The 19,557-nt window shown below is 48.0% G+C and overlaps 1 protein-coding gene across 1 annotated transcript; it reads right to left on the bottom strand.

The window, feature by feature from the left end:
• Positions 1-4,445: 4,445 nt before the first annotated feature.
• On the bottom strand, positions 4,446-11,568 carry LOC127040255 (activated RNA polymerase II transcriptional coactivator p15-like). Its single transcript, XM_050934176.1, has 5 exons — positions 11,500-11,568; positions 8,802-8,871; positions 7,862-7,978; positions 7,437-7,545; positions 4,446-5,128 (listed from the first exon to the last, which is right to left on the bottom strand). Exons 2-5 carry the CDS (start codon positions 8,868-8,870, stop codon positions 5,049-5,051), a joined length of 375 nt encoding a protein of 124 aa, XP_050790133.1. The 5' UTR covers position 8,871; positions 11,500-11,568; the 3' UTR covers positions 4,446-5,048.
• Positions 11,569-19,557: the final 7,989 nt, after the last annotated feature.

Genomic DNA, 19,557 nt, shown 5'->3' on the forward strand with positions numbered 1-19,557 from the left:
CCCAGGCCGTCGTGGCCTAGCCTCAGGGCTGATTCAGTGCTGCCAAACCTGCACCAGGTAGAGGGTGAAATGCTAATGAGATATTCAGTCCCCAGGAAGACACAGCATGGGCTGAGACCTTGGTGAGGGAACCAGGGTCACCCCTTGTTAGCTCAGCGTTGGCTGGTGCACACTACACATTGCCCTCTCCGCATGCTTAACAGGAAACCATCATCTACTGTTCCCCTAACTCCCAGCACAGACACATGCTGCAGGTCTGAACTTTTTCCTTTCAGCCCTGGCTCCCCCCCGCCACCTGAATCTCCTATCTCCTGGGTTGCCAGGTGTGAGAACCTCTCAGAGCAACGGTGGCGTTTGCAGCTTATATATTATCAAATGGAGCCAGGCAGTACTACCAGACTGAACCTGACCAGTGTCCATGGGCCATCTCTCAGTTACAGAGCAGCAATCAGGGCAGTCTCCATAGAGGCGCTTTGACTTCAGAAGCCAACATCATCCCAAAAATCAGAGTAAAAATGAAAAGCAACACCCTCCCCCCCCCCCCCCAAACACATCATCCACTTCTCTTCAGTCCTTTGTTGCACAGGCCACCAGAGATCTGCCATCACAAGCCTTGCCACTAATCCAAGCAGTGGTATCCATAGGAAGACTGCAGCCAGTGTCTTTTGGGGTCACTCTGCCCCAAAATGGAAAGATTACAATCATCCCTGACCGCAGAGTAAGACAGGAATGAGAATATTGCTGGTAAATAATAAAAGATAGCAGCTGTCAATTAGTGCCCTGAAACAGTTCACAGAATAGGTAAAGAATTATATACCAAAACAACAGGATTAAGGAATAAATAATGAAGGATAATAGTTGTGGAATTACTATGAGTATCAGACGGAGACAGGAAATTAGTAGGCATATGCAAAAGAGACAAGGTATGGTTGATTTTCAAATGAGATTGGAAAATCAACAAGACAAGGAGATTCAGAAGACTTGTGTAAGTGCCGGGAGTTGCAGGGGGCAAGTCTCTCATACCAGAGTGGCAAGGTTGCAGAGAGGCACAGAAAAGGAAGATAACACACACATGTGGCTGATGGTGCCCTAAGGAGGAAAGAGCAGATCCCCAAAGGAAAGGCAGCCCTTTAAAAAGTTGTTAAAGGAAAGGAAACCCCACACGGTGAAAGAAATTTCACGGCTAATAGAGGGACATTTGCAGATGATCGAAACCCAAATTTGATCTCAATTTCTTTTCAGCATGTGCCAGCAACGTGAGGGTAGGAAAGCATCCAGTTACTGTGATTTACAGGTGAGTTTAAGCCAAGGGGTCCAGAGGCCCTATCCTATGCCATTAAAGTCACTGAGGCTTTGGAGATCAGGTTCTAGATTTGTAAGATGCACTTTACATTAAAAAATCCTACAAACACCCCCCAGATCTTTCAAGATGGCCTGTTTGGCTATCTTCCCTTACCCACCAGTTCCCAAGGAAAGAGGAGGTAGGAAGAAAGTATGAACTCCTAGCAGAAGACATCCAAGCGGGGTTGTTGCGTCTCAGTAAACTACCAGCTTGTTCATGCAAAGCAACTGTATCTATTCCGGATCACAGCTACTGCAGGGAAATTGATCAGGAACTGCCAAGCTGATAGCTTAGAAAACATCTTTGTGGAGGAGAGAACAGGAAATACAAATACGCATACATCTTAGCTTATTTACCAAAGGCCTACTGGTTTCAGAGTGGGAGCCGTGTTAGTCTGTATCAGCAAAAAGAACGAGGAATCCTTGTGGCACCTTCGAGACTAACAAATTTATTTGGGCATAAGCTTTCATGGCCCATGAAAGCTTATGCCCAAATAAATTTGTTAGTCCCGAAGGTGCCACAAGGACTCCTCATTCTTTTTCCAAAGGTCCACTGTTTACCTATTTCAGGTCTCTGTTATTTATCCTGACCAATTTTAAAAGGGCTTTTAAATATTTTTTTATCTATGCAACAAACCAAAACCAAGCCCGTTTTAAATCCTGTGAGTTTATAAGCATAAATTGTATTTTTACAGTGGGTGGATTGGAAACAAACATCCATCAGCAACTCTCAGGCATCTTTCTGATCAGAAGCAGCTGTTCCTTGAGGATTTAAAAACAAACAAACCCCAAACCTTGTTATATTATAAACTAAAAGTACTGGGCTGTTCCTTGACTTCACTAATTCACCACGTTTTTAGTGCTCCTTTCAGTTTTGGATTGAGGAAAAAGCCAGCCAAGAAACACCAAAACAACCTCAAATCCATCACACCCCCTCCAAAAAAGATGAAACTTGCATGCTTTCAGAACTGCAAATTTAGGCGCTCTTCAGCATTGCTTTTGCTAACAAAGTTTCATTTGGGGCCATTTTACTGACTTAAATTTTAAGCCCTACTTATCTGATTTTCCTTATTTCCTCTCTCTGACCACAATAAAATCCCTACAGAAATTACAGGGTGGAAGGATGGTCTTTTGGTCAAGACACATTCTGAAGCAGCAAGCGAGCTGGGTTCTGTTCCTAACTTTGCTGTGTGACACTTGTGCCTTGGTTCGCCTGCCCCAACCCACAGATAACACTGACGCCTGCATTCATATATTCAAAGCGTTTCCCAAATTCTTGCCTCCCACACGTCCTTGTTTGTAAGACAGTCACCCACCACCTCCAACTAGCCTCTTTCTGCACTGCCCCAAACACAGGATCATGCTGGGGCAGGATGCCCCAGGGTCACTAACTTTTGCTGAGCGCTACCTCAGCCATCTGAACACGCCAGTGTTAGGGAAGTAGAAAAATGGCTTGAAGTCATCTTTCCCCTACCCCAACCTGGACTCTGACTCTCGTGCTGCACCTTTTAAGAGACACAGCGAAGCATCAGCACGCTGTCCATTTAGACTGTAAGATCCTTGAGGCAGAGAGCACCGTTTTGTCAAGTACCTAGCACACGGCGGGTGCCATACAATGAAACTTTTGCAAGTGCTGCACCGCCTTCCCCTGCACTGTCCTATTCACCTCCACATCCAAGTCACCTGCCCTGACTACTCTCCAGATTACCCAGACTCACTCCCCGTCAGTCATTTTTTTCCCCTAGACACTCGCTTCCCTGCTCTACTCTCAGCATTCTCTGTTCCCTACCCATCATTCCCCAGGCAATTTTCCTTTCCCGCTCCTCCTCCTCCTCAGTCTTTTCTTTTGCCTCTGGCTTCTGACTGAAGAGTGGTTTATGGCACCATGTATAGTACTAGCAATGGCTGCAGAAGTCAGATTGCAGCGTAAAACATGCTGGCTGTTGAATATGCTGTAAATTGAGTCTGGTACCCAGGTGCCTGCTCTTGATTGCTAGAACAGAAAAGTGTCGAGTGGGGCTAATATCTGGCCAGAGGAAGGATGCTCCAGTAGGCTAGTTTAGGATTTTGGAGAGCCAGGTTCAATTCCCTGCTCTAACAGAGACTTCCGGTGTGTCCTGGGGCAGTCAGTTAGACCCAGGTCAATATCTAGAACAGGAGTCCCCAACACGGTGCCCGCGGGCACCATGGCGTACTGGCCAGCGGACGAGCATCCGCCAAAATGCTGCCGACAAGCTGTGTCATCCAGAGGCGTTGTTGCCGAAATGCTGCCGATTTTCGGCAGTATTTCAGCGGCGACGCCTCTGGATGACGCTACTTGTGGGCGGCGACGCCTATTGACGTTGCCACTTGTCAGCGGAATTTCAGCAGATGCTCGGCCGCCGCCACGGTCCTCTCTGGCCCATCGAAAAAGGTTGGGGACCACTGACCTAGAACCATGTCTCCCATTGAACTCAATAGAAGTTAGGTGCCTCAGTCCGTTTGAGGATCTGACCCTTGTTCCCCATCTGTAAAATACAGTTAGTATTTCACCAGGGGGTTGTAAGGATAAATATATTCAAGAGTGGGAGGTGCTCAGATACTATGGCAACAAGGGCTAGATAAGTACCTGAAATAGAACGTGAGCACTAGATGCAGAGAGGCTTTGCTTGTCCCCCTGTTGATTAACAGTATTCAAGTTTGTTTAGCCTTAAATAACAGGAATACTCATGCTACCCGTTCAGTGTGGGGCCAGGGAAGTTTTACTGTGATTTTCCTCCACCAGAGGAAGGAAGGTTCTCCCTTCTTTGGCTTTTAATTTCCCTCTTTAGTCATTCGTACGCTTATGAAGTAATTACTGCCCCTCTGACAGAATAGATGATCTAGTTGAGGGCCTTCTGTGGCCTGCACTATTTATTATATTCTGCTAAGAGAGGTATCTCATCAATTCTATATAACAAAAGTTAGGGGCTCTTTTAAAAAAAAAAAAGACAGATTAAACGCCAAGGCAGGGCCACTGCTCAACCACTTATTTTCCCTGTGGAAGGAAATCTGACACCACTACACAACATAAGAGGACAAAACAGAGAATTAAGTTACCAGCAACAGGGAAGACTACACTTTTTTTTTTGTAATGCAAACAAGTTTATTGGGCATATTCCTCCACTACAAGCTATTTTCCCTGCTGAAGTGCTACAATCCCCTTCTTCAAGGGGATTGGGGGGAAGAGACAGGAATTGTTCCAAACACAAAAGCTAATGGAAACAGCCAGATTGCTGTATGCAGCATTTCCAGAGCCTAGATGAGGTGGACGGATGGGAAGGAGATAGCTGGACTAAACTGCTTACTAAATATTTGGCCAAGTGGAAGATCACAACAGATGTGGAGCAGCTAGACAGCTCTGCATGATAGTCAATAGCCATTTAGTTCAGGAAATGCCCGTTAGAAGTCAGACTCTTACATGCAGCAGATCACTGATGGGATCACTCACTATGCAAAGCATTAGGGACAGGCAGGGGCTGAAGACGATAAAGGCTCTTTTAGCAAAACTGAATCTAGGTTCATGCATTTGTTCCACATTATATTTTAAAACCTTAGAGCAATTGCTAGCCCCTTGAGCATTATCACAATCTAAACAAATGAACCTTTCTCCTGGATGGGATCCAATGCAGAACAGCAATTAAAAAAAAAACAACAGGAAAAATACAGGATTTTAAATAAACAACATCTTAGAATTTCTTGATTGCAGCATCAATATCTGGAATGATCTCCTTCAAGTGGTTCCACTGTTCAGCAGATAGGGCGATCCCTAGAAACAGCAAAGGAGAAGGATTACAGAGACATGCCTGCAGAACCAAACAGAGCAGAATCAGCAAGTTCCACAGCCAAGGTGGCTCCATCAGGGCAGTTATAAAAGGGAAATTTATGATCTGAATCAGATCCCAGAACAGAAACTGAGGCAGCCTTTTAAGTAAAGCAGCTCCATGTTAACACGCTAGCAACTATGAAAGGTGTGCTTCTGTGGTACTCCCTGAGTACTACAGAAAAACGGAAAGCTTTAATGCTCCCGGGAGATGGCTTCCCCACATTTTACAGATGGGTAAAAGAAGAGGAGGAAACTGCTAAATGGCCCAAGGTCATAGCAAAGCTGTAAACAAACCCTAGGAGCCCTTACTCCCAGTCCCTGTCCAGCGTGTTGGCCAAATGAGGAATGCAAACTCCCATCCCAGCAACTGTAATTTCAATTACAAAAACTACCACTAACAACGGTCACTGTGGTGGCTTAAACGTGGAGGAATTGGCTCCTTTTTAGCTCCTTAGGCAGGAGCTAAATAACCACCCACAGAGAGAGAAAGCCAGTTTGATGTAATTTGCCTTTTCCATGGAAAAGAAACATGGTCATGGACATGGCCAGCTTGGTTCCACCTGGATGCTGTCCACTTGTTTCCTGAGCAAAACCAAAAGTAACATGTCCTGACACTTAGTCACACATTTTATTAAGTTTTAGACAAACATCGGTGGCTAGAGACACTACATCAAAACCGAAGAGACAGCATTCATATGAACATTCCTCTACAGACCCAAGTTCTGAGTAGCAGACGAACAGATCTTCTGTCCTGTATTCCGGGCAAGTTTCCTACGTGTCAAAAGAGTTTAATCCTCCTTCTGTCTCCCACTCCCCCTAGACTGGCACAGAAAGGTTTCAGGGATCTGTTCCTGCTTTTCATTACAGAATAAGCTGTTTGCTTTAAGTGAGTAATGTACAGTGGTAACTTCTTTGAAGGAAATTAATTTCTGGAGGGTAAGCCATGCTTAGTGTGCGAGTGGCAAATCAAGCTGAAAGAAATTCATCTGCACAGACACAAAATCAATAATGAGAACTGAACGATTCCTGGGAAATTTCGTGTAACTGAATCTCTGCTGAATACCCCAACACATAGGGCAGAAGAGGGGAATGACTTACAGACGTGGCCTGGGAACTTAGAGTCAAGTGAGTCAACTAAGCAAATCACTGTCAGCCAGAAAGTTGTAATGAAAAGGGCCATGAATGAACATTAACTCAGCAGTGGGAGAGAAGTTCTGGAGTGAATGATGCCCCTGTTCCATAACAGCCTTTAAATTAATTACTTTCTGTGCTGTTTTCCTCTTTCCTTTGTGGCGTATAAAAAATTACCCCATCAGATCATGTTATTCCAAGGACCACATGGCTCTTTAAGAAAGGGTCCCCCAAACTCTATTCCACTGCGGGTCGCACTGGGCAACTTGCCAGGAGCCTCAGACATGCACCTTACGTGGCACGCTGCCATCATCCTTGCTTTAGTATGGAGGGATAGCCTGGAGGGATTATGAAATTCCAGTTTCTGTTCACATTGAGATGAAATATCATATTTTGGGATCGTGCAGTCCCTGCTGCCTGCACTTCCGTGGTTAAAAGATTAGGGTGACTGCACGGTATACAGTACAATCCCAGAGTTCTAACAGGCCTGCGTGCCAACGTATGCGGCTTCAATATAGATTTCGTTTTGTCTATCAACAGCCGGATGCTGGACAGCGATGTGTGGGTTACAATTTTCTACTTTCCTTTGGCCTGTCTTATTTTACATACTCAGTTCCCCCCCCCCCCGCAAAGGTGCTCTTTATAAGAGAAATGGTTGGAGGGGAGAAAAAGGGAGCAGGAAGGGTGAAGTTTGGTCAAATTAAGGTACTACATTCCTGCAGAGTGGAGCCTTATGCTGGCTAGCAGAATAACCCATCTTCGATCATGTTCCATCTCCTGCCTTTTATCTGATATTCAGTTTACCGACTGTCCATGTCCTTCCTCAGTTGAAGTCCCCCTTCAGTAACAGGCAGGGAGCCAAGCTTCACAGACTAAGGTCACTGGGTTGGTTGCTCTTTCATTAATAGCCCATCATGGGGCCGTGCTGCTCACTTCCCAGCATCAGATGGCAGTGGGGATATTGGAGACTTTCAGAAGATGCTGAAGTCAGTCATTTAAGAATAATGTAAAGTTTCCAACTCCTGGACACAACTGCCCTAGACTCATTCATGATTTTAATTGTATTGGAAAAGAGATGACTATGATGCATTACTGCCACCTAGTGGAGATGTCTGGTTACCTTTTCTCCCAGGTTTAGTGTCCCCTTCCTTATCTATGTAGAATTCTCGGATATCCACAAGGACTTTCCCCTTAAAGCAGGACACTCGGACATAGCGCATCTTCCCAATCTGCAACGATATTAAACCACGGTTACAGAAAGGCCTGGATTTGAGTTGAGGAATGCTGCAATCAGCTTCGTATATAGATATTTAGCTACCGTCCATATTACTTCATCTCTTTACTTAAAACTCCATTGGGTCAGCACAGATTGTATTTAACTGGCCAGAGAAAGGCCACACCAATGCAAGAAACCAGGAAAGAATTCTGATTTGGCTAGGAAATTAACGAATAGAAATCTGTGTGTGTATGTGGCAAGGGGATCTGAAGGACGTGACAGAGGTAGATTTGTTTGTAACACCTGATCCGCAACCCTTCCACCCATACCTGGAACATGCCCTCCTCTTCACTGTCTTGCCCTTGACTTTTTGTTGCCACCTTGGAAGTTTTGGCCTCAGTTTTTGGTCTTTTCTCTGGCTTGGACGGCATCTCTTTTTTCCTTTTCTGTAAAGAAGAAGTCACAGTTAGACAGCTCCCCCCGCCCCTTATGATTAGTCTAGTTCTCAAGCCCATGCGGCTTCTAGATAGTCCAGATGATGGGACTTGCACACATTTCATGAGATGGGATCTGACGGTAAGTCACTCACAGCCCCTTCAGCAAGACATACTAACTGCACCAATACTAACATGGCACTCTACTGTTAACTACACTAGCAACCAGCAGTACTTGAGCTAAACCTGTCTGCAACCTCTTAAAACTAGATTGCAGCCAATAGTGCAGGCCCAACCTATGAATAATTACCTTAAAAACTATACTAAAGGAACGTTCAGGCTGTAAAGTCAAGCCCTGAAAAGTTAGGAAGTGCTAGAAATAAAGTTGTTTGTGTGATCTTCACTTGCTGCATTATGATACAGCCTTTAGAAGGCTGAAAGCCATTCAGGTCTGGAAAGCAAGGAGGGAAATTACTCTTCCCTTCACCTGCTGTGACTTTTCAAGTAACATTAGAAAACCCCCAAAGCCTCTTCTGCTCTGCATGGATGCAAAAGATTGATCCCCTGGCACTAGTAAGCATAGGGTTGGCCTCAGTGCCAAGGAGCATCCTAACTTGCACAGTGGCATGACCTGGGAAGGACACTTAGTTGCCGACTTTCACCCCAGAGCTCACTCACTGGAATTCAGGTAACTGTTTGCATGACCTCAGAGGATTAACTGAAGTACCTAGAACATTGCGACTTGTTTCCCCACTGGAGGGACGTATGTAGGAGGGGAATACCTGATGCGCGGGAGCAAAGTCAGTCTCATTCCCCCACTACTGCAAACCGATACCTTTTCATTCTCAGCATCAGATCCACTGTCTGAAGTGGTTGTTTCCACAAGCTCCTTGGACTTGGGCATTCTGGAAGACAAACACCAAAGAAGCAGGCTGAACCCTTCACCTTCAACCCCACGCTCAACATTTACAGCAAAATAACCCCCTCCTCGCGCTACAGAGTTTTAGCTGCTGGCACGGGTAGCTTCTGCCTCCCTCTGACGGCAGAGTCACTAGGCTTAACTTCATGTGGAGGAAATGACAGAGTCATAAAAATGGGATCCCTGCTCCAGTTCCAGTCATCTCAATGGGCAATTCAGTCTTCAGCAGTTGTCTCGGAACGACGATTGAATCAGACGTCCTGTTCTAAAGCCACATAACGTGGAAGTTGGGCAAGGAAAAGAGGGATAAGAAATGAGAACACTCCTTAGAGCTCTCCAACATTTCAGCATCTCTCAAATCTTTCTAAGGTGCCCATCAGCGCAACAGTCACCACCTCTGAGACGCAGAGTAAGAACTCCGCAGTTATCACAGCGGGCAAGGAACTCTTCAAGGGATTTTTGCCCAGGCTCCTTACCACAAGAAAGACTGAACTAGGCTAGCTGGGGTGAAAAAAACTTTGGTGGCTCTGTGCTAATGGACACCCATTACAGAACTAGACAGAAGGAAGTGGAGAAAGGAGGGAGAAGGGTTGGCAGTTTGAGATCCCCATGCCCAAATCAGATCCAATAAGGAGGAGGATGAGCAGGGTGGTTTCATGGGGACAGCGGGGATTAGAGCAGGTCCCCAAAGCTGCTCTTTGAGGGGGGTGGACACCGTCTCCGAAGCTGTGAGCAGCAGTGACGAGACGGTCGCTCCAGCGTAGAAGGGACGAGCGTGGGAGAGCCCCCAGAAAGGAGAGGGGTAGCAGGAGGAGAAGGTGGGGATTGAAAACTCTGCTGCCCTTCAGCAGGCCTTGCCCGTCCTCCCAAGGACAAGACTGGGATCCGAAAAGGCCGGGGTCCCCAGAAGGGACCATGCCAGCACTGGGAGGGGGTCCCTGTATGAGCAGTAGGGCATACAGCCCCTTCCTACAGCAATGCCTAGAGATCCCCAGGAGCCTGGGGCTGTTGAGTGGGGCCAGAGGCAGGAGGGCCAGGGGAGGGGGATTGTTGGGGGGTCTGGGAGAAATAGGGAGATGGGGCCTGTTGAAGGGGGGTGCAAGGCAGGAGGGCCGATGGGGGTTGGGGGGGCTCAGAGGCAGGAGAGCAGGGAGGGGAGCTGTTGGGGGAGTCTGGGGGCTGTTGGGGGTGGTCAGAGGCAGGAGGGAAGAGAGGGGGCTGTTGGAGGGGTCAAAGGCAGGAGGGCAGGAAGGGGGGTCTGGGGCTGTTGGGGGGGGTCAGAGGCAGGAGAACAGGGAGGGGGCAGTTGGGGGGGTCAGAGGCAGGAGGGAAGAGAGGGGGCTGTTGTGGGGGTCTGGGGGCTGCTGGGGGGGTCAGAGGCAGGAGGGTGCGGTTGGGGGGGGTCAGAGGCAGGAGAACTGAGGGGGCCTGTTGGGGAGGTCAGAGGCAGGAGGGCAGGGAGGGGGGCTGTTGGGGGGCTGGGGGAGATGGGGGCTGGAACCATTGGGGGGACAGGGCAGGAGAGCTGGGGGGGGCCAAAAGCAGGAGGGGGCGGTTGAGGGGTCTGGGGGCTGCTGGGGGGGTCAGAGGCAGGAGAACAGGGAGGGGGCAGTTGGGGGGGTCAGAGGCAGGAGGGAAGAGAGGGGGCTGTTGGGGGGCTCAGAGGCAGGAGGGCAGGAATGGGGCTGTTGTGGGGGTCTGGGGGCTGCTGGGGGGGTCAGAGGCAGGAGGGTGCGGTTGGGGGGGGTCAGAGGCAGGAGAACTGAGGGGGCCTATTGGGGAGGTCAGAGGCAGGAGGGCAGGGAGGGGGGCTGTTGGGGGGCTGGGGGAGATGGGGGCTGGAACCATTGGGGGGACAGGGCAGGAGAGCTGGGGGGGCCAAAAGCAGGAGGGGGCGGTTGAGGGGTCTGGGGACTGTTGGGGGGGTCAGAGGCAGGAGAGGGAGGTTGGGCGGGGTCAGAGGCAGGAGAACAGGGAGGGAGGTTGTTGGGGGGGTTGAGGGAGACAGGGGCTGGAACCATTGGGGGGACAAGGCAGGAGGGCTGTGGGGGGGGTCAGAGGTAGGGCAGGAAGGGGGGCTGTTGGGGGGCTGCATGGAACCATTGAGGGACAGGGCAAGAGGGATGGGGGGGCTGTTGGGCAGGGTCAGAGGCAGGAGGGCTGGGGGGACTGTTGGGGGGGCGAGGCAGGAGGGCTGGGGGGACTGTTGGGGGGGCTGCTGAGGGTGTTGCAGGGTCAGAGGCAGGAGGGCTGGGAGGGGGGTTGTTGGGGGGCTGGATGGAACCATTGGAGGGTCAGAAGCAGGGGGGCTGCAGGGGCTGTTGGGGGGTCAGAGACAGGAGGGCTGGAGGGGCCGTTGGGGGGGTCGGGGGCAGGAGAACAGGGAGGGGGCAGTCGGGGGAGATGGGGGCCGCTGGGGGGGTCAGGGGCAGGAGGGCTGGGGGGGGCTGTTGGGGGGCTGGATGGAACCATTGGGGGGGTCGGGGGCTGGGGGGGCTGTTGGGGGTCTGGGGGCAGCTGGGGGGGGTCAGGAGCAGGAGGGCTGGGGGGGCAGGTCAGAGGCAGGGACCGAGGCCGTTGGGGGGCGAGGCAGGAGCCCCCCCCCCCCAGGTACCTGGCGGGGAACAGCGCGACCGGGACCCTCCGACTCCGAGCCCTGGGCCCCGCCCACTGCGCCCGCGACTCCCCCCTAGCGCCGGCTCCTGCCAATCACCGCGCCCCGCCAGCCAATCGTCGGGTCCGATCCACCCAAACAGTCCCGCCCACCACCGAGCCAATCGCTCAGGTCCCCTCCCCCCGCTCTCCTCCTTGGCTGGGCAGGGAGGGGCCGTGGGCTGGCAGAGGCAGGGGACGCTCGGACTCCTGGGTTCCCCCCTTCCCTGCGGGCGGGGCACCTGCCCAGAGGATCAGAGCAGCGGAACCAGGACGCCTGGGTTCCATTTCCAGCTTGGGAGCAGCATCCTGGGGACCAGAGCATCCCTGGGGTCCATTTCTCCTTCCAGCAGAGCAGCAGAATCAGGGGGATGAGAAACCAGAGCTCCTGGCCGGTGTAACTGGAGGGGCCGGCTGCCTCTGGTGTGAAACTTCTGGATAGCCTGCAGCCCCTGGGCCAGCACAGTCCTTCCGCCCTGGTAGTAGGGCCCTACCCAATTCAGGGTCCATTCTCGTAAATTTCATTTCAGCTACTTACATCTGAAATTTTAGGGTGTTGTAATTGTAGGGGTCCTGACCCGAAAAGGAGTTGCGGGAGGGTCACAAGGTTATTGATGAGGCTGTTGCGCTGCTGCTGACGGCAGCGCTGCCGTCAGAGCTGGGCAGATGGAGAGCCGCGGCTGCTGGCCGGGAGCCCAGCTCTGAAGGCAGAGCCACCGCCAGCAGCAGTGCAGAAGGAAGGATGGCATGGGATGGTATCACCACCCTTCCTTCTGCACTGCTGCCTGCATAGCTCAGCCCTCCGTCAGCAGCTGCCAGTCTACAGCCACCCAGCTCTGAAGGCAGCAATGCAGAAGCAAGGGTGGCAGTACTGCAACCCCCCTAAAATAACTTTTGTGACCCTCCTGCAACTCCCTTTTGGGTCAGGCCCCCACAGTTAGAGAAAAGCTGGCGTTCTCTGTGAAATCTGTATAATACAGGGTAAAAGCGCACAAAAGACCAGATTTCACGATCTGTGATGCGTTTTTCATGGCCACGAATTTGGTAGGGCCCTAATGATAAATAAATCCAGTAGGTAAAGCTGTAGGGTGAGGCCTTCAAAACCAAGGGCCTCCACTCCACATGGACATCCAAGCTCCCACAGTATTTTTCATGAGGAAGAGCTTGTCAACACTAAGTGTTATTCCAGAATAGCTGTTCCTGATTAACTCCCTGCATGGATGCCTTTATTCTGGAATAAGAATGTTATATGACAAATTAGCTTTGTGGATTTGGAATAAGGTGCTCCTTCCTTTTCACACCCTATTTTAACCCAAATTAATTTCCTTGTGTAGACAAGCATCTGTAATCCTCACCCTGATTTGTACAGTGTTTGTCCATGTGACAGCTGGCTGCCACCCCAGAAGGGGTTGCATTTCAGGAACCCTGGATGTAAACAGCATACAGCTATTTGGTATTGCAGGGTTGTGGTGATGGTTCCAGGATATTAGACAAGGTGGGTGAGGTAGTATCTTTCATTGGACCAACCTCTATTGGTGAAAGAGATAAGCTTTCAAGTTTGTAAACTCAAAAGCTTGCCTCTTTCACCAACAGAACTTGGTCCTATAAAAGATATTTCACCCACCTTTCCTCAAATATTTGATGTGTGAGACACTATAGCAATGGAAGATGTTACAACATCCCAGCTGACCAAAGTCTATAACCACCAGGGAGGTTATATATTTAAGACTTATATAAAAATATTTGGCTTGACAAAGTTTGCTCCGAAAGTTCTACACTGAAGATTTTTGGCTCATGTGTTCAGTGCCAATGTTAAAATCAGGTAGGTGCACTCCTCCACACACAAGTTCTGCAAGGTTGTTATTTTAGTTACCAACCTAGAAGTTGCTCGTGCCAAGTCACTGGCCAAGTGGCCTGGACACGAGGATGGAGCCGGGCCTTGTCAGATGCCTTGTCAACTACCTGAAGGGGGGTTCCAAAGAGGACAGATCTAGACTGTTCTCAGTGGTAGCAGATGACAGAACAAGGAGCAGTAGTCTCAAGTTGCAGTGGGGGAGGTCTAGGTTGGATATTAGGAAACGTTTTTCCACTAGGAGGGTGGTGAAGCACTGGAATGGGTTCCCTAGGGAGGTGGTGGAATCTCCATCCTTAGAGGTTTTTAAGGCCCAGCTTGACAAAGCCCTGGCTGGGATGATTTAGTTGGGGATTGGTCCTGCTTTGAGCAGGAGGTTGGACTAGTTGACCTCCTGAGGTCCCTTCCAACTCTGATATTCTATTATTCCTGTTTTACAAAGGGGGAAACTGAGGCATTCATACACTTACATGACTTGCCCAAAACTAGAGAATGAGAAAGTGGTAGAACTGGAAACACAACTCAGGAGTTCCTAACCCAACAGACCGGGCATCATCAGGACAATTAAGACACTTTTGATCAATCTTTCTATGCAAACCCAGTGCCCACTAACCCCCAGTAAACCAGTTTATACTGATCTTTAGCACATGGCGTACAGCTCATCTTACTGGAGAGGAACATTGCTGGCAGGGGTGTGTCTGTGCGTGTGTCTCCTTACAGCGGAAGCGCAGGGAGGGCCATGCTGTAAAATGTTTTTTGTATTGGGTACCCAGATGCATGACCAATGGACCTTAGAGGGAAGGAGAATTAACCACAAGGACTGCACTGCTTCCACTCCAGCTGCACGGTCTCAGTTTCTCCATATGAAAAAGTAAAATGATGGCTAAAGACATCTAACACTCCTATAGTACCCGAAACACACATGCTCACTAAAGTCAATAGAAAGACTCACGTTGACGTCAATGGACTTTGAATCCAGCCTTCAATGACCATCAGAAGCCTTGTTATTGTCATATAAACTCAGGGGCTTGCTACTAGAGCAGAGTTAAAGTCCTCGGCATCAGTGCCCTCAGCTCATATACTCACTACAACAGCAGAAACTGAAAGTTGCAGCTGCTTCTCTATGTAGCCTTCTGCCAAAAAGTGTTATATGCTGAGTGTGCTGGTCTGCCATGAATTTTGGTTACAGCCACCTCTTCTTCTTTGGTTGTTTCACCATACCAGACATTGCCATAGACAGTAAACAGACATGTCTATTGATAATGATTTTATTTTTCTTTTCCAGAACATTTTCTCTCCATAATGCACATGTCCCCTGACTAATTAAATGCATTGAGTGATTCCAGAAAGAGACACAAAACAGTCAACAAGTCTCTGTAAATTAAAAAAAATCTCTGACAGTGAAAATAAAAATTCATCATTGTACCTATGTGTATCGTACTCCTTCCTCCAATGGAGACTGGCCAGAACTGAGTGGTACCTGCCAACCACCAACAGAAGTGGCACGAGTCTAGAACCGTTATCATGAAAATGAGCACACACAAAAAATGCAGGATTAGTGTTACTGAGGAACAGCTCTGTTGCCTAGTAGTTGTAGCACAGGAAGAGTCTGAGGGTTCTCAAACTGGGGGGGGGGGGGGTCAGGACCCTGCTGGGGGTCATGAGCTGTCAACCTCCACCTCAAACCCTGCTTTGCCTCCAGCATTTATAATGGTATTAAATATATAAAAAGTGTTCTTAATTTATAGGGGGTGTCACACTCAGAGGTTTGCTACGTGAAAGGGGTCACCAGTATAAAAAAGTTTGAGAGCCACTGTCCTAGTGCCTTTTTCATTTGTGCACAAAGAAATCCAGATTTGGTTTTGCAGGTTATTGGGGGCTAAGAATGTCAGTGAGAGTCTAATCATGCCACACCAGGAAAAGAGCAGTGCCTCCCGTGACTCACTCACAGTGGCTCTAGGACAGCTAAGGTGAGGAGGTGGAAGGTAATCTTGGTTACTCCTGAACTGGCAAAATGGTAGATATAGATCAAGTGTTAATAGATGCAGGATGTTAGAAAAAAAAAATTGGGGTTGCTTTGGGTTTTCACAAGCATAGAGAGAGACATTTAACATATGGAAAGATACCTATCTCATAGAGCTGGAAGGGACCCTGAAAGGTCAGCAAGTCCAGCCCCCTGCCTTCACTAGCAGGACCAAGTACTGATTTTGCCCAGATCCCTAAGTGGCCCCCTCAGGGATGGAACTCACAACCCTGTGCTTAGCAGGCCAATGCTCAAACCACCAAGCTATCCCTCCCCTTGCAAGATAGTCAATTACTGAATTATATGGGGCAGACAACATGCACTTTGGTTGGATGCTGGAAGACCCACGTCCAACAGGTGGCTGAGGGCCTTACTTTTAAAAGCAACCAGCAAAGCCCCAACAGAAAGTTAAGTACTGAAAATATATTGTCACTAGCCCCAGGACTCAGACAGAATGGCATTAAGATTGAACTAGCCCCTTTAAGCATTCTTTTCGGTCTTTCAGACAATGTGCTGGATCTGCTAGATGGAAGAAGTCTTTATGCAATTGCCCAGTAGTTGGGTTATCCCAGATGAATTAGTTCTGGAGGCTTCATTTAGGAAGCCAGTGACTTGCACAAAGCCTAAAAATAATTACAGTAATGAGTCCCGTAAGTTGAGGCAACCATCAAGCCTTTCATTTAGAACCTCATTTTTACATGCTCAAAATATAAATTCAGCTGAAATTATCCATTCTTTATCACAGCACAGATGAGACCGTTTTGGAATTTATAAGCAAAATCTATTCAGATGCTTTTGTGTTATGGGTAGCTGAAAAAAAAAAAACATGCACCGCTCCTTTTAAGCCAATTTGTTGTAGTGCATGTCATGGGTTTTCTGTTTGTTTTTTGTTGGTGGTTTGTATGGGTTGTTTTGCTTCCCCCCCAAAAAAGTAGCAGAAATCTACAATTTAAAATTTTCATATTAGCTCATCCTCAATGAGTAGAACCCCCTTTCACTATGCACCTAAATATAACCAAGCTCGGTGTTTGAAAAGTCATTTTTGCACTTGAGTATTAAGTTTGGTAACACCAGAAGGTACAAGCATAGGACTAAATATTGGAGGTAGCGTGTATATGGCAGGTTTTCAAGTTATCCAGCTTTTCAACGTAGGGTATGGCTACATCTGGAATTTCAAAGCGCTGCCCCGGCAGCGCTGCGGGAGCGCTGCCACGGCAGCGCTTTGAAGTGTGAGTGTAGTCAGAGCAGCAGCGCTGGGAGAGAGCTCTCCCAGCGCTGCATGTAAACCACATCCCTTACGGGTGTAGCGTGCAGCGCTGGGAGCCGCGCTCCCAGCGCTGCTGCCCTGATTACACTGACGCTTTACAGCGCTGTATCTTGCAGCGCCCAGGGGGGTGTTTTTTCACACCCCAGTTGCAGCACTGTAAAGTGTGAGTGTAGCCAAGGCCACAGTAAACTCTCTTGCCTGGCCAAATTCTGCAGTCCTTAAATCAAGCAAAACTCTCACTGAATTCAAGGGGGAGTTTGCTTAAGGGATTACTTAAAATCTTAATAAGCAGCAAAGAGTCCTGTGGCACCTTATAGACTAACAGACGTTTTGAAGCATGAGCTTTCGTGGGTGAATCTTAATGCATTATGTCTGAGTTTCAATTCCAGACTGCAAAATTTGGCCCATTATATATAAAACTTTCCCTACTGCAACTATTATGCGCCAGGCTCCACAGGACAGAGCAATAGCTGCAGTGATTACCAGAGTTTCTTCCCTTCTTGCAGAGATTATAAACTCAAAAACCAGCATGGAGATTGTTTTTTTTGCCAGTAATCACTATTGCTCAAGGAGTCTATCTTCCTCCAACCTAGTGACTCTGGATTGATTTTCTTGTGTGCAAAATTGGGAAGTTAAAATGAAAAAAATTCTCAAAATGTAGTAACTTGCTCTAGGGCAGCCTGTGTACATGTATACAGCCTCCCCAGCAGTCTGCATGTGGAGAGACTGGAAAATGGTTGCAATAGACAGAGCCTGTTCGGAAAGCGTAAGTATTTCTACAGTGTGCTGAGTTTCCTAACTCCAGGACAGCAGGGAGAGTTGAGAAGGATGCTAGCAGCATTATCCCATAGATGCATTTTAGCTAAGGCATAATCTTATCCCACCTGCATGAACTTGGGAACCATTTTAATTATTTCTTCTGCCAGTCAAAGCAAAATCCTTACAAACCAGAGACAGGGCACATGGCTAGGCTGAGGGTGAGCTATAGCCCATGTCCTGAAGAAATACCTGAGGTCACAATGGTCCCTTCTGGCCTTGGAATCTATTACGTTAAAACAAACTGTGTCTGGATTTCTCCCAGTATGGTATTTTATGGTTGGGAGGATTAAGCATACTGTGAAATTGACCCTGCATCATCACTTTTTGTTGTTACAAAACAACCCAAAGGACAGCACCAGGATTGGTTGCAAGTTTCCAAATTGATTTTGCAAGGGGAACCCAGCACACCTGATAACCCCCAGCACTAGAGTGTTCTAATTTCAGGGACCTGCAATAGTGGGATTAGAACACAAGACTGCATTCATACACTGATAGATTCCACGGCCGGAAAGGACCACCACAATCATCTAATCTGACCTTCTGTATACAGACCACAGAACATCCCCAAAATAATTCCTCAAGCAGATCTCTAGACAAACATCCCATCTGGATTTTAAAATGGTCAGTCATGGAAATCCACCATGATCCTCGGTAAACTGTTTCAGGGGTTCATTACTCTCTCTGTTAAATGTGTACACCCGATTTAAATAGATGAAAAAGTGACAGCCTCCTCCTGCTTCAGGTGTGAGGAGGATGTAATTCTGCTCTCTCACAGCTGTGAATATATGAATGCTTTGGTATCAGCAGGAATACTTTGATCAGCAATGCAATATACCAGCTGCAGTAATTACCATGAGCTGAACCTACTTTCTGTAGTGACAGGATAGGGCTAGGCACACCTAAATGAGATAACAGGGTAAACTGCTTTCACTCTGGAGAGAACAGGTCATTGTTCCACCAATGCCCCTGAATATGCACTGTAACCATGCGGCCCTACCCTCCTCAGTTTAAAGTAACTGCCGCTATATTCTTTCGCATTATCAGGAACTTCTGGTATTGATTTCCCACCATGCAAGGAGCTGTAAACAGTTAGTTTAATACTACAACCTTGAAGGGATCAGAGCTGCAATCAATTGTTCTAGCTGGCGGAGATGTTTGTTACTCTCAGCCTTTAGCAGAGGCGGGGATGCTGAGTGCTATTGAACCAAACTGTAAACCCTGTGTAAGATGGAAGCCACCTCAAGCTGCCGCACCCCCGGCAGCCCTAATTCCAGCACCTATGAGCTTCAGTCCCTTCTTGTCTTGAAGATGCCAGAATGGGCTTTTCATTGCATATCGGAGCACGCTGGCTCTGTTCGCTTCTGCTCACTATTCGTAAATATTACTTACATTAACATGAATTGAAGCAGGACTGCTAATGACTTATTTCCTATTAGCTGTTCTAAATGGAGTAACGGTGTCCCGGCAAGCCTGGTTCAGTAATGAGCTGGGATGGGGAAAGGAGACATTCCTTGGGGGTATAGAGCACTAGCACAAGTGCAACACAGTGTGAAAGTAGAATGAATTATATTGTGAAAATAGAAAGGATTAAAGAAATGCTGTCTGTACCTTTAAGCAAAACTGTTGGAATGCTGCAATCCAGGTGTCAGGAATACAGACATTAACATAGAACAATTGCACCATTTAAGGGCAATTGGTGAAGTATTAGCCTTAGATCGATCGATAAGAGTTAGTAAGGAAGTAGGATATGCATTCTGTGCCCTAGGTGGATTTTACTGTTTTGCTTTGTCCCTTTGTCTAATTCCTGCTCTTTTATCTGTATAAATAAGACTGTTTGGGTCTTGCATGGCCACTCACATTATCTGGGTGTTATTGGCAGAGCGCTGCGCTAATAAAACAGAGTGGTCTGACAAATTGTGAGTCCTGATTCTAACTTTGACAACAGTTATAAGCCCCTGAAACATCTTAGTTTGCATATGCTCAGTAAGGGCTTACAATCTTAGGAGCATTTAACTGTCAGACTACCTGTACTGGGCATGCTCCATCCTAGGGCTGAGCA

Source organism: Gopherus flavomarginatus, chromosome 24, assembly GCF_025201925.1.
Source record: "Gopherus flavomarginatus isolate rGopFla2 chromosome 24, rGopFla2.mat.asm, whole genome shotgun sequence".
NCBI classification, from domain to species: Eukaryota; Metazoa; Chordata; order Testudines; family Testudinidae; genus Gopherus; species Gopherus flavomarginatus.